Consider the following 15,159-nt stretch of genomic DNA (forward strand, 5'->3'; position numbering starts at 1 on the left):
CGCGTACTAAAAATAGACTATTCTCTTTCCAAATGTTCTTATTTATCGTCAATTCAAAACTCCTAGCGATTCAATTAAGACACTCTCTCCTTTAGCTCACGTCGTCAGTGCTTAAATGTGGTTTTATAAAGATGAACTGTCGAATCACGTGATATCTGACGTCTCTTCACTTCTGGCCTACCGTATCGGAATATAATTTTATTTTATGTGCTATTTTCTCGAAGAATGGTAATAATTTGCTTCTAAAGATGCAGTTCACCTGTGCTTTGTTGAATTTTTCAGAATTGGACAAATATTTGATGTTACGTGACTTTTTCCTAAGCTTGCAAGTTATTATAAATTGAGTTTTCAATAACAGATCATTCAATGCAACAGACAGGTATCCCAATTTTTTTTTTTTTTTTGGAGGGGGAGGGGGGAGAATAAAAAAGTCGTATTCCAGTAAGTTCTATGGTGTACTGATGTTTGAACGGTCTGTACGACAGAGCAATTTGTGTTGGGCTTTTACCTGTTATGATCTTAACAATGATTCAATTTGGCATTTAAGAAAGCATAAAAACCTGTTATGTTGGATATTTAATGGCTTAAAGCCATAATATAGAAAAGATTAACTTATTTTCTTTTTCCTCTGCTTATACATTTTTCCTTGCGAGTAATTAATTCTAGGGATCAGCACATTAACTTCCCTTAGATACATTTTAAACCTTTACCAAACGAATTTTATTCAGAGAGTGTGAATCAACACTTTCAGTCACTTGATCCCTCCTACATTACTCTACATCATCTTTTCCCGATTTCAACGGTAACGTAGTTCTTATCTAATAGCAGTTTATTCTAAGTGAGCGTGCTTCTCAATTTTCGTTGGACTCCGTGCTTCAATGATTTTTCAAACGTGGGTGGAGGCACGGGATAAATTTTCATATCATTTAATGAAATGATTCATAGCTGAATATTTCAAAAATCGATTCCTTTTCAAAGGTAATTGCAAGAAGTCATCACGATTATCAGGGATACTCATTTTTCATTATTCTGATAGCGAGGAAGAAGGTGGGATGAAAATAAGTCTCTTTGTTCTTACATGCGGCAGTATTTTTTCCCCCTCTGGCATCGGCCCGATCTCTGAAATTTTTCATCCCAATTTCCCTTTTCATGCACTGATTGGCTAGTAATTGGGGAAAAAATAGGCAGCCGTATTACGCGGACCACATACGGTAGTACAACACCAAAAGATCCAATTCACCCAATTAATTAATTTCCGATAGACAAGGACCATTTGCATATGTGAAATTGCTCATTCCTAATTATTGACCGAAATTTTATATTCGAAGGCAAAATATCACAGCTATATAAAGCGATGTTTCTTCCCCTTTTTCAAACACTGCTACAAATACGAAAAACACTTATTATTTGAGTCTTGTCCCTCTTCACAGTCAATCAGATCAAATAAACCGACTTTCAACTCAATTGATAACTAAGAATCAAATAAAATGTGAGTTCCTCGTCTTACGACGGGGAATAGGTAGGTAAATGCATTATTGCTGTTGCTATATTTTCGTCTATTTATGTTCATCATCGTGTGGTTTCCTTATTGAGCTTAACTTATTACTTAACTTCCTTCGACTGTTATCCTCTATGATTCGTCATAGGTTGGATGCATTGCCGGTGCCAATTGATTGGATCACTCTAATCAATTGGCTGAGATCATACGGCAGAACTTGATCTAGTTAATACTAGCGCAAAGAAAATGCATTTTTTCCTCTCTGTTCTCCCTTTGGGGTTAGGGTCAGAAACCGATAAAAAAATACTTGTTATTTTGTCTCCCTTTATGATGACATTGCTTTCAACGCCGACATGCAAATGGGCGGCACTCTGTTGTAAATCCTTGCAGCTGTTGCTTTGATGGTGCTGCTATCAATTAGAGGAGATGCATGATTTAATTTGAGTTTGTGTGTTATGTGTTGTGTTGCCTTTGCGTACGCATTGCTTCTTGCATTCACTTACCCCATATTCGATTATGCTTATCGATTTCTCTCTTATCAATTAGTCTGAAGCGAAACATTTTATACTAACAACATTCCGAATTTTAGGGCCTCCGCTACTACTGTTATTTCTCAAACCGAGGAGCAAGCTAAGCTCTCGTTGCACACCACCAACGTGTACAACAAAAAATCGCCAGTCGGTAAGACTACTGAAGCAGTCTTTGATTGGGACACTTTCAAGTTTGCTCCAATCAGAGAATCACAGGTTTCCCGTGCCATGACCAGCCGCTACTTTAAGGATCTTAACAAGTATGCTGAGTCTGATATCGTTATTGTTGGTGCTGGATCTGCCGGCTTAACTTGTGCCTATGTTCTCGCCAAGTCTCGTCCTGATTTAAAGATTGCAATCATCGAATCTAATGTTGCTGTTGGAGGTGGCTGTTTCTTGGGTGGCCAGCTTTTCTCAGCTATGGTTCTCAGAAAGCCTGCTGACAGGTTCATTAAGGAAATCGGACTCGACTATGAGGATGAGGGTGACTTCATTGTCATCAAGCACGCAGCTTTGTTCATTACGACCATCTGCTCGAAGGTTTTGTCTCTTCCAAACGTCAAGTTGTTTAATGCCACTGCTGTTGAGGATTTGATCACGAGAAAGTCTGCAACTGGATCAACCAGAGTTGCTGGTGTTGTCACCAACTGGACTTTGGTCTCAATGCATCATGATGATCAGTCTTGTATGGATCCAAACACTATTAATGCCAAGGTTGTCATCTCCTGTACTGGTCACGATGGTCCAATGGGTGCTTTCTGTGTCAAGAGATTGGCTACTCAAGGTTTGTTGGAGCGTCACAGAATGGGTTGTCTCAATATGAACTTGGCTGAGGATGCCATCGTTAAAAATACCAGAGAGGTCTTCCCAGGTTTGGTTTGCGCTGGTATGGAGTTGGCTGAGTGTGACTCTTCAAACAGAATGGGTCCAACATTTGGTGCTATGATCCAGTCTGGTGTTCATGCTGCTGAGGTTGCTTTGAACATTTATGAGGAGAGAGCCAAGCAGGACAAGGAGGAGTACTAAGCTCATTTGTTTATTTGAATTTGTTGTTATTTTGGGTAGCTTGTAGTTCTGGATTGATTCCATCTTTGCAGCATACCTCGATTTATGGCCTATATAGTTCTTTATAGCTTTGAATGAACAGTTTGTTCTTTTTTTAAGGTGCGTGTGTAGAGGATTAACTTGTATAGTTCAACTTTACTTGATTCTTCTCTTTATTGGGTGTATCTATTGCTTTACGTCATACTTCTCTTATAATTCATTAAACATATCTATACCATGCAAGTTACTACCTGCTTCAAGCCCAAGGATTATCGTTATTCTCACGATCACTTTCAACAGCCCACGTTTTATGGGCAATGGAATTTGGCGCCTTTATCACCTCAAATAAGTTTGCATCCCGGCTGGCTCCTTCAAATGCATTTTTAGTAACTCCAGATTCTGTTTGTCCATTTGGTGAATTTGTATTCAGAACTCCTGTTTCGCCAATAGCATCACCAGATTCCTCTAGGCAGCCATACTTGTCCATGATGTTATCCAGATCATCCTGAACCTCAACTGGGATATTTGGTTGATACCTCCGCATTTTGGTGTTATCTATCGCGTCAATATCCATTCCATATTGGTGAAGTAGCTGTAAATACCCAGGCAATGCCAACGGAAATGCCTCACCCACATCAAAGAAAATGGATGATAGACCTTTCGAGTCCGAACTGTAATGCAACAAATCCTTGTCTGCAGCATCAGAAGGATACTTCTTAAGCCACTTGGTTAGCTTCTTTGGGAACTGTTCTTCGTCCACTTCATACTTGTAGTTTTTGGCCGCCTGAAGAAGCTGGGCTGTGTCCAACTTCTTGAAGTTCTCAATCACATCTTTTAGGCCGGCCTCGTCCTTCAATCTGGTCATCACCTGAAGCCATTCTACAAGCTCTATAACAGGAGAAAGTAGAAGCTCTCCAACTTTGTAAAGACTGTTGAAGTAGAAAGTTCCATCCTTGGCATTCTGCTTATTTCCATGAAATCTTGCAACACCCTGGACAAAAATTGCCGAATCTGCAGTGTTTGCATCTTGATCATTCACTGTGATTTGGTCATCTGGATACTTCGAGTTTTTAAAGTCCACATCGCTGGTTTTGTGCGGAGTAAAATTGTTCGACCTTAGCCAATCCTGGATGTACGAAATGTTAAGTCTTAATTGTAAACCCTGCGCTCTCGAGCAGTACTTCTTGTTGGCGATGACTCTGTTGAAAATTGTACTCGAGATCCAGAATAAAACATGAGTGAAGCACTGTAATGCAATCTCGTCGTTTATGTGGAAAAGCTCCATCACATACAACAATGCACCCAAAGTCTGAATTATCTTCAACGGCGAAGGTTTTCTCTGCTGATCGAGTGTTGGTGGATATAGCATGTCGATGATTTCTTTGTAAGTGGTCTTCTTGGACGGCTTCTTCTTTTTGAAAAGCCGCCACTCATTTCGATACACGATATCCATATCTGGAACACTGGTATACTCTAGAAGGCACTTGTCGATCAAATCTTCAAGTCTGTCGTCCAAAATGTATGCCAGTTGAACAACTAATGGATGCAATGTAGAAACAATCATCTGCCATACATGGGGGTGCTTTCTTAGAAGACCACTTATATCTCTATGAAGAAAGTACATGAGATGATTTAATACTCCAATCCAGAACCCTATGACCACAATGTCTGGTCTTGTCTGCATGCTGCACTCCTTATTTTTCTTATTGTCCTTCTTGCTACCAACCCAATACTGAAGAACGCCACTCTTTGTGCCAGTCTCAGTTCGAATCCGTGTAGTGAAAAGCTCTAGCAGACTCAAGGTTGTCTCTGGGTTGTTCAACTTTGATTCTGCATACCTAAGGCACATAAACATCACAGTAGCCGGATAAAGTGGTTTGCTGGGATACCTGGTGTAGAGTGAGAATATATAGTCTATGGTGTCGGGAACACTATCATCAACCAATTTTATGTACTGCCTTTCCGTTATAGCATTGAATTCAAACTGATCCCACGCCATGGTACTTTCTGCAAGAATGTCCGTTTCACTATCATCCACAAACTTATGACTTCCTGCACTGTCTATTTTTCGTAGCGATAATCCAGAGGAAGTGTCATCGTCCCCTCTTTCAAGATTTAGAGCCTGCAATTTCATCTGAGCTTTGAATGCAGCCTCCTCATCTGTTTCCTGGGGTAGCAGTGTATCCTTTTTATAGAAGGTATCATCATCATCTTTCAAATTGTTGGTTTTCTTCATATAGCCGTGTGTCTTATAATATTCAAAACATGCAGATCCATCTTTAGCAAGGTCAATTGCATTTTTCCCGTTCTCTTTCTTCGTCTCCCTTTTAAGAGGATCTGCACCAGCTCCTACTAACGATTCCACAATATCCTTGTAGTCAAAGTTGGTTGCCCACATTATTGGAGTCCAACCAATGCATGTTTCCTCTAAATTTGCATCTGCACCCAGAGCCAACAATAGCTCAACGCATTCCTTTTGTTTAAAGCAGACTGCATAAACAAGTGGTGTTATTCCTCGTGAGTCAGCTTTGTTAATTACCGATGAATCACTCGATGCGGCCTCCTTAACTTCAAATAAGTCATTGTCAGCACATGCCAGACAAATCTTGACTACAACATCCTTATTATCGGCTAGAAGTTTCAATGCCTTTTTTGCCGCCACAATTTTTGCATAGTTGACATCCCCTGAGAGGACTTTTGCCCCAATATTCGACCATGGATCCATAAATGGTGGTTTTTGATGGTTATATGTTTTGTAGTGATATAACTGACTGGAATTCTCCCTATACCGCTTGCTTTAAATGGCTTCAAGCTACGTTGGTTATTGATCCAGATCTCTATATTTCTCTATCACCTAAATTGGCATCAATTGATGTTTATCAGTAGCAATTATGCAAAAGTAAGTTGGTGCAGTTTCGGCCTGGAGGAATTTAGAAAAGCAGTTGAAATAAAAAAAAAAACGGAATAGGAATGAAGAAAAAATGAATTAAAAATAAAACGAAAATACATAAAAAGGGAAACCGAGAATGGGTGCAGGAACATTTTGCAGCACACGGGTTTACTCCAATCTTTAAGAATGCCAAGTATATGCTTGAATTTAAAACAAAGTAGAACATTCAGATTTCAGGGCACATAAGATTCAGCGGACATCAAAATCAAGGTAACTTGCGTGTATCCTTCAGCTTCTTCTTCACTATTTGCTGAATTGTTTTTGAAAGTACAGCAAACCCAGTATTATCATATTGATGCCGTCTAAAGAGTCTCCAAGCTCTTCGCCTATAGTTTACACATCAGATGTTGGATTTACGACCAGATTCAGATCGAGATTCTCATCACTACATCCATTACCGACGACCAATTCTTCTCCTACGGCAGTTGATCAAAAAAATGCTGCTTTGGAATCTTCGTTTACAGACAGCTCAAAGTTGAATTTGAATAATGCAGTCACATGGACAAAAATGAAGGATGTCTGTAATGATATATACAGTCGTAACTGCCAAATATCTCAAGGAGAAGCGATTTGTCTAACAATTTCCGATAAATATATTGCCATTGCCACATCCAAAGGATTCATTTTGATATATAATGATGCACAGAAACTTCTATGCAAGATTGGATCCCGAAAAGAAACTACTGATTACGGTATTATTACTTCATTGGAGTTTTCACCTGATTCCGAGATGATAGCAGCCGGATATCAGCGTGGTCATATTTCATTATGGAAAATTGGCCGTCCGGAAAACCCATCAATTGACATTCCGTCTGTTACTAATGTGAAACAGGCAGATCAGAAACCCATACATTTGTCTGGTAATTCTATTACGGGATTGTGTTTTGTCGGTATAAAGAACACAGAGCTTATCAGTACTGATGAATCTGGTACAATGATTATACATCGTTTTAGTCACACTCTTTTTAGAATACCGTACTCTCACTCTGACTATTTAATGGGGCCAAACAACCCTTTTCACATATCAAAAAGGACCCAACACATTATCCTTGGATTTAGTCTTCTTCCCCTGGGATCATATCTACAGAAAACAGACAATATGCGCATACTGGCTATTATTACTCCTCATACTTTGATTGTGGTTTCGGTTGCTCCGAGACTAAGAAACTATTTGAGAATAAGGAATCCTCATCGTCCTGAGGATGAAAATATAAGAAATGATAATAACCAAATTTTTGGCTCCGTTTCATGGTATCCGGCAACAATCAAAAAATCGGAAAACAAACACTATCCACCCATACTTGCCTACTACTGGAATAATACATTGACTATACTGGAGATGTATAGCGATGACTTGGAAGGAAATGCCGATACGGATTCACTTCTGCTTCGATTTGAAAATAAAAAGGTTTGGGTCTGTTCAGAACAGATTGTACACATTGAGTGGGTCAATTCGGATATTTTAGTATGCCTGACAATTTCCCAAAGATTGTTTTTCTTGGGCAGGGATTCTAAACGGATAGCTCTGTTATCTGTAGTGGACCTTACATCAAAGCATATTAAAAACAGTAAGAGGTATCTTAATATGGCCGGTATTCAAAATATTGACTACCAGAATACTTTCAAGGCTATCAAATCCAACATGTTTATACTAGGCCGGAATAGTTTTTACTTTGGTGTTTTAAACACTTGGGCTGACATTTTGTTTGGTCAAATAAAGGATGGTCATTATATAGAGGCTCTTGAAACAGCATCGAAACAGTATAAGGGAGATTGTAACATGGACTTAATAAGACTTCCTAGGGACGATGAATTGAGACATCAGATAATCTCAAAGCACATTTCTCAGATCTTGGATGCATCACTGAATTTTCTATTTTCTGATGATATGACAAGACTACCAGAAGAGAATAAAAAAAGTATAGCCTCACGTTTTATTGATTCTGCATTAGCTGCATGCTCAACTATTGAGGTTAAGCCTGAAATTTATGATACATTACTTGAAAAATATATCTTCACTGATTTGGAAGACGTTTTTTTCAATTCTTTGGAAAGCTCCATTTTAAACGGACAGACAGGTAACCTACCTCCTTTCACTCTTAAGCATCTCTTTCAATATTATATTTCAACTAATAGGGCAGACACTTTGGAGGAAATTCTTTGCCGTATGGATATCTCACAATTGGATGTTGATCTAGCTATTAGGCTATGTAGAAAGCATCATTTAACAGATACTTTAATTTATATCTGGAATGTGTTGTTTCATGATTACATTAGCCCGGTATTTGAGGCAATCCAGATTGCAAGACAGACCCCTTCTAACACAAGTATTGATTACATTTACACATATATTGCATATATTCTAACTGGAAGACAATATCCTACAGATATGACAATTTCTCCTCCAGAGCAGGCACGTTCTGCTAAACTGAACATGTATTACATGCTCTTCAATGGTGCATCTATAAGTTATCCTGATAATTCTCCAAAGTTCCACGTTACATCAAACGTTAAGGAAGAACCAGCCTTCCCTTACCTTCATTTTCTGCTAAAGCATGATGTTGTGAAAATGCTTCTTAGTTTGAATGAGGCTTTTGAAGATACTCTCTTAAATGATGATGAGGTCGTTTCCAGAAAAGATACAGGACATCCATACGAGTTCAGTGTCAGCAGACAGTACATAGTCAATGTACTTTTTGACATGTTTAATCAAATCTCAAATGATTTCAGTTCTAAGGATCGGACATATTTGTCTATTTTTATTGCGCAAAACTATTCAAAATACAAACAGTTTATTCGCCTTTCAGATTCAACCTTAGATGGGATTATTGAGGATCTTTGTTCAACAACAGATTCAAGCTTGAAACATGAATGTGAAATAGGTATTCAATCATTGCTCTCTGTTTACAAGCCGGCAAACCGTGATTCGTTGGTTGCTCTTCTAGAAAGTTCAAAAATGCACAATACTTTACTCTATATTTACAGGAGCGAAAACAGATACTTACAAATTCTAGATATGTGGTTTAAATCTATGGAGGATACTCAGGGAAATGTTAATGATGAAGATAATGAAGAATATCAACTTTCAGAGGCCATTCCAAGTATCATTGAAAAATGTCTTGCTGAAGCCGATAGTGCCAGCATTAGCCGATTTCAAGTTGAAAATCTACTTCGCGCTCACTTCGGTGTATTAGTTCAAAAGTTTCCTGAAGACACTGCTCGTATAATTGCAACAAAGTGCCCTTCATTACTTGAATGTGCTTTGAGTCAGGAAGATGAATCAATTCAACGCTTCAAATATTTTGGCTATCTTTTTAAGATGCAGTTTCAAGGGAAGCTCACGACAAAACTCTCACCGGATTTTGTGATTGCGTATGCTAAGTTACTTAGAGAATTTGATAGAAATTCACTAGAGGATTTTGCTTTAAGTTTGAATGGTTCCGATGAATTTTTGCTTAAATTTTTGGAGGAGAATCATGAAGATGAGATATTGGTTAAGCTGTATGCACATAATCATCAATATTCCAAAGCAGTGTCACAGGCTACTGAAACAATTAAGAAGCGTGGACAGAATATGATTGATAGTAACAGTTACGATGAAGTTAGTGCCCAGATTATGCTCAGATTGATAAATATGTGCTTTGTGAATTTACGGAACCTTAGGAAGGTTCCTTCTTCAAATAGTGATGATGGAAAACTCACTGAGAATGAACAACTTCTATTAGACCTGATTGAAATTTGTGTTAAGATGTTCAATACAGTAAGCACTGAAAATAATGGTGAGCCTAATGACGATCAGGTTCTGAAATTATTAAAGAGAATAACTCAGATCACCTTCACTCAGGCTCTTACTGAAAATCAAGATAACGCTGATTCGTTTTTAAATGTGTTTTACGCATTTCTAAATAGATCTTCACTTATGGTAACTACTTTAAAGGACGTCAGACCCGTTTTGAGTGAAATATTTTTGTCTTATTCACATGACATGGTTATACAAAAGCTGATTCTCAGGTTGGTTAACGATAGCATATATGGTGATCTACTAAAAAAAGATAAATTAAACTTGAAAGGGTGGTCTTTGAGTAAAGTTGAATGTGAAATATGCGGTAAGAAGATTTGGGGAGCTCATATAGATCCTAATAATTTTGAGTTATGGCAGGACCATGTACTCGAAAAGAATTTGGGAGAGGAGCGGGAAAAGTTGGATAAGGAGTTGGAGGCAGAGCTTAGTATATGTGTTTTTCAATGTGGACACGGGTACCATGTTAGATGTCTACAGGGATTAGGCGTCAATGACAAAAGCAGATATTGCATTGTATGTAAAAGAAACTAAGGTCGAAAGATGTATATCTTCCAAAATTTTCATAAATATATGCTTGAAAGTTTAATCGTAGTCTTAAATAACTGTGGTGAAAAGAAATGTGGCGGTAAAACAGGAGGAGAAGAAGCAAAAGCAGAGGTAGAAAAAGCATCATTTCTTTTTGTCGGCCTTGACCTCATCCATCCAATCCAATGTGTAACGAATACCCTGCTCCAAACCAACACGAGGTTTGTATCCCAAGATCCGCTTGGCCTTCGAGATGTTATGGTATCTGTAAGCACAGACAATCTTAACCCTGAAAGGTGTCAAACCCGGCTCTTTTCCAATAAGACCACAGAAGAACTCCGATAAATATCCAATTGCAATGGCAACTGGTCTGGTTAGAACAATGTTGAAGTTATCAACATGGCCGTCTGCCTTCCAAACAGTTCTGGCAAGATTCCAAAAGTATGTTGGTTGATCATTTGTGACGAAGAATTTCTCACCAGCCACTGATGAACGAGTTTTCTCATCCAGCAACTTTTCGGTTGCCAAAACATGAGAGTCAGCAACATTTCCGGCATATGTCCAGTCAAACAAGTTGTCATTATTTCCAACTTGGAACTTCGTCTGTCCATTTTCGAGCACTTGCCTCAAACCTGGGACAAGTTGCCTATCTCCCGGACCAAAGATACCAGCCGGTCTTAAGGCAACGGTGTAAAAGTCATCGTCAGCATTGCTAGCCTCAAGAACCATGTTTTCGGCAATTGCCTTGGTTTCATTGTAGGCATCCATAGGAACTTCCGGAATTGGCCAAGACTCATCAGCATTGTGGACATCCTGGCCATTGAAAATAACACCGGCAGATGATGTATACACAAGATATTTCACGTGACTAGCCTTTGCACATGCGATCAAGTTTCTGGTACCTTCAACGTTCACTTTCTCGTAAAGAGATTTGTCCATTCCGTGTATTGGAGATGCCGAATGAACAATAATCTTCGGGTTGCATTCTTTAATGGCTTTCGTCACATCCTCACTCGACGAAAGATCACCGATATGACACACTATCTGTTTTGGATCAAAGGTGAAGTATTTAGAAATCTTCTCCGGTAGAGGTCTAATGTCGAAAACATGAATTTTAGGTCTCGGTTCCACATCCCAGTACGATTGAATCAGATGCAATCCGAGGAATCCGGATCCTCCAACAAGCATAACAGTCTCCATTTTGATATTTTTTCTATGTTTATACTTTATCTAGTTGTTTAATTGATAAAAATAAAGGCAAAATAAGTTTGTTTTGCTCGTTCTTGTGAAAGATGAATAATTTAACGGTTCGCATAAGTTTTGTTTTGTCTCTACTCCGAAGACAGCGAGCCTCCTGGACTCCAAGGAAATTTTACTGCACCCTGTGTGAGAATAGCCAAACTTTTTTATTCCTTAGATTCCATCGTATGCCTCGTAAAGAGCAGGAATGAAAAAAAAATAAAATAAAGAAAGTAAGAAGGCTTATCGACGCGACGAGTTTGTTCATAAAAAAACGACAGTCTGGCCGGAGACTATAGCGAAATTATTTCAAAGCTTTTTTACCTTATCTGCGACGAATCTGGTAATTTAGTCACTCGAAGCGCGCGAACAACCAAAGACATTATTTTWAAAAAAAAAAAAAAAATTATCGCTGAACGCAATTGTTATTTCACAAATAGCCGTGCGAATTTTATACGTTGACTCACTTAAATTTTCGGTGGAAAAAATGACAAAAAAAACGTATTTAATTTTCATTATAAATAAGACACTTCCTCTCCCCTGCATTTTCATCCAATGGCACACCTTTAGTGCTTTTTTGCTAAGATCAAACCATATCAAAAAGCATTAGTACAGGAAACCCAAGTATGTCAGGACAACCACAAAAGTTATGGGGTGGTAGATTTACAGGCGCTACAGACCCTCTTATGGATTTGTACAATGCCTCATTACCATATGATAAAAAGATGTATGCCGCCGACTTGGAAGGCACTCGGGTGTATACCATGGGTTTGGAGAAAATTGGATTGTTAACAGCAGATGAACTGAAAGAAATTCATCGTGGTTTGAAACTTATCAAAGAGGAATGGGCAGAGGGTAAATTTGTGGAAAAACCAGGCGATGAAGATATTCACACTGCAAACGAAAGGAGATTGGGTGAAATAATTGGTCGTCATATAGCTGGTAAAGTTCACACCGGCCGTTCGAGAAATGATCAGGTTGCTGTTGATATGAGATTGTACGTCAGGGATGAATTGCGTAGTGTTTCAAATATATTGAGCAAGCTGATTCAAACCATAGTGGCAAGAGCAGAAAAAGAGATTGACTATTTGATGCCCGGATATACGCATTTGCAACGGGCTCAGCCAATCAGATGGTCCCACTGGTTGAGTATGTATGCCACCTATTTCACAGAGGATTACAAACGTCTTCAACAGGTGATAGATAGAGTGAATGTTTGCCCACTAGGTGCTGGTGCAATTGCCGGTCATCCATATGGTATCGACCGTGAGTTCATTGCTAAAGAATTGGGATTTAATGGGGTGATTGGAAATTCGATGACTGCAGTTTCGGATAGGGATTTTGTGATGGAGACAATGTTCTGGATTTGCTTGTTTATGAACCACGTGTCTAGATTCAGCGAGGATCTTATTCTATATTGCACGAGTGAGTTCCACTTTGTCACTTTGGCAGATGCTTATTCCACTGGATCTTCGCTCATGCCACAGAAGAAGAACTCGGACTCCTTGGAGCTTTTGAGAGGAAAATCCGGAAGAGTCTTTGGTAATCTTGCCGGCTTCATGATGTCAATGAAGGGAATACCATCTACCTATGATAAGGACATGCAGGAGGATAAAGAGCCATTATTTGATGCTCTGACAACAGTTGAGCACTCTATTCTTATTGCAACTGGCGTTATTTCTACGTTAACAGTTCACAAGGAAGAGATGGCTGCTGCTTTAAGTATGGATATGTTGGCTACAGATTTGGCTGACTATTTGGTGAAAAAAGGTGTTCCATTTAGAGAGACGCATTACATTTCCGGTGAGTGTGTTCGTGCTGCCGAGGAAGCCCATCTTTCAGGAATAGACAAGCTATCTCTTGAACAATTTCAGGCAATTGACAAAAGATTCGGTCCTGATGTGTTCGAAACCTTTAGTTTTGAAAAGAGTGTCGAGGAGAGAACTTCCACAGGTGGTACTGCCAAGAGTGCTGTCTTGAAACAGTTGGCAAGTCTTGAAAAGCAGATTGGTCAATAAGCATTTACAATTGTCGGCGTAGTACATATAGGTTTTAATAACAAATCAAACTACAACTTCACGGTATTTGTAAAGAATAAATTCAGAACTCTGTAAAGTTCAACATAGTATAGAAATAGCCAATATTGTTATAAAGCTTGTCTTCTGCCTTCATTTGAAACGACGACGGTTTGGTTGAGAAGTATATGTCTTTGGAGTACTCTTCATATTGAAAGATATTGGAGGGGAGCGTGCAAACTCTTGTATCACACTTTCATCTAGCTCCCAGTACCTGGGAGTTATCATTTCCGAAACCATCTGATCAAGGTCTATATGCTCAAGAACAAAATTGGTGTACTCTTTGTGTGTAAATTGTTTATATCTCTTGGTTTCCACCCCATTACAAACTGGTTTCATCGGTTCAGAAATACTATGGCACAAAGTAGTATCATATGACTCAAAATCGCCATCTGATGAAGGTTTTGGTGAAGAACGATCAGAGTAAACTAATCGTTTATCACCTATCCTCCATGCACTTTCTTCCTCTTTCATTAAGACAGTACGAAAGTCATTCAACAATCTTCCCATTTGACTGCTGTCTTTTTCTCTGTTTGCAAACTCATTTTCAGCTGTGTTATCGGTACCGTTTGGTTTAACGTGGCACATTATTGCACTTCACCACTTTCTAAGGATTAATCCCTTCATCAACTATACAGATTTAGTATGACATGATTTTTACAACATGGTCAATAGCATATTCTTCAGTAATTTACCCGTCTACCCCGTTCTTTTATACCAATATGACCAACCCCCACTACTTCATACAATATCACGTACAGATAACAACCACCCACGTTAGCTATTTTCCCCCACCAGGTATGACCTTAATTCGTGATCGTGTCAGGGATTCAACAACCATCTAACGGTCAGATCTTACTGACAATCTACTAACTATGCCACAGAAAAAAAGAAAAATCACCAGATGGCTTAGTCAAAGAAAAATTTTCCTACATCAGATCAATGATCAAAGATATTCTGTCTCACTAAAACTCCGAAGAAAATTCATGCATGTCTGTGTATACATCACGAAATTTTCCCGGAAAATAGCGTTCAGACGGTAATTGGGTAATTTCTCGTCAAAAGCATAAAGCATCCGATTGGTGCACAGCAAATGTTTTGTCATCATTAAAAGCAGCATATCCCGATCATGTCCAAACTCTACAATTATTACATCCTGCACTATTTCGATCCTTGTGGAGTCACGACCATTCATCTGAATGACCAATTATAACTCCTCAGAAACCAATAGCCAAGCAACGCAACAAAACATCCCGCCAAAAAGACAAGTGTGAAAGATTATGTTCATCCCACCACATTCTCTCAAATTGCAGGATGATTGATTGCATTATTTTAAGTTGCTTATTCTCTTACCATGGTTTGACGAACCTGGTCGTGTTTAAAAAATTTTCAATCAGGAAGCAGAAAATCTCTGCTATTTATACGCGCGAAAATTATTTTTTAAATTTCTACGTCCTTCTGACCTAAAGCTTTTTTTTTACCCCTTTTACGTTTTA

The 15,159-nt window shown here is 38.7% G+C and overlaps 6 protein-coding genes across 6 annotated transcripts; 3 read left to right on the top strand and 3 right to left on the bottom strand.

Moving 5' to 3' along the window:
- Positions 1 to 1,953: 1,953 nt before the first annotated feature.
- On the top strand, positions 1,954 to 3,054 carry THI4 (thiamine metabolism- protein; the record flags this gene model as incomplete). Its single annotated transcript, XM_041279816.1, has 2 exons — positions 1,954 to 1,973; positions 2,088 to 3,054. The coding sequence occupies 2 exons, from the start codon at positions 1,954 to 1,956 to the stop codon at positions 3,052 to 3,054; spliced, it is 987 nt and encodes a 328-aa protein (XP_041138030.1).
- A 274-nt stretch (positions 3,055 to 3,328) lies between these two features.
- On the bottom strand, positions 3,329 to 5,797 carry BRETT_001262 (uncharacterized protein; the record flags this gene model as incomplete). The annotated part of the gene is made up of 1 exon (XM_041279817.1): positions 3,329 to 5,797. One exon carries the CDS (start codon positions 5,795 to 5,797, stop codon positions 3,329 to 3,331), a length of 2,469 nt encoding a protein of 822 aa, XP_041138031.1.
- Positions 5,798 to 6,317: 520 nt separating this feature from the next.
- On the top strand, positions 6,318 to 10,355 carry BRETT_001263 (uncharacterized protein; the record flags this gene model as incomplete). The annotated part of the gene is made up of 1 exon (XM_041279818.1): positions 6,318 to 10,355. The coding sequence occupies one exon, from the start codon at positions 6,318 to 6,320 to the stop codon at positions 10,353 to 10,355; it is 4,038 nt and encodes a 1,345-aa protein (XP_041138032.1).
- Positions 10,356 to 10,493: 138 nt separating this feature from the next.
- Positions 10,494 to 11,549, bottom strand: ERG26 (erg26, C-3 sterol dehydrogenase; the record flags this gene model as incomplete). Its single annotated transcript, XM_041279819.1, has 1 exon — positions 10,494 to 11,549. One exon carries the CDS (start codon positions 11,547 to 11,549, stop codon positions 10,494 to 10,496), a length of 1,056 nt encoding a protein of 351 aa, XP_041138033.1.
- Positions 11,550 to 12,214: 665 nt separating this feature from the next.
- Positions 12,215 to 13,606, top strand: ARG4 (argininosuccinate lyase; the record flags this gene model as incomplete). Its single annotated transcript, XM_041279820.1, has 1 exon — positions 12,215 to 13,606. One exon carries the CDS (start codon positions 12,215 to 12,217, stop codon positions 13,604 to 13,606), a length of 1,392 nt encoding a protein of 463 aa, XP_041138034.1.
- A 150-nt stretch (positions 13,607 to 13,756) lies between these two features.
- On the bottom strand, positions 13,757 to 14,251 carry BRETT_001266 (uncharacterized protein; the record flags this gene model as incomplete). Its single annotated transcript, XM_041279821.1, has 1 exon — positions 13,757 to 14,251. The coding sequence occupies one exon, from the start codon at positions 14,249 to 14,251 to the stop codon at positions 13,757 to 13,759; it is 495 nt and encodes a 164-aa protein (XP_041138035.1).
- Positions 14,252 to 15,159: the final 908 nt, after the last annotated feature.

This window comes from Brettanomyces bruxellensis, chromosome 8 (genome assembly GCF_011074885.1).
Source record: "Brettanomyces bruxellensis chromosome 8, complete sequence".
NCBI lineage: Eukaryota > Fungi > Ascomycota > Pichiomycetes > Pichiales > Pichiaceae > Brettanomyces > Brettanomyces bruxellensis.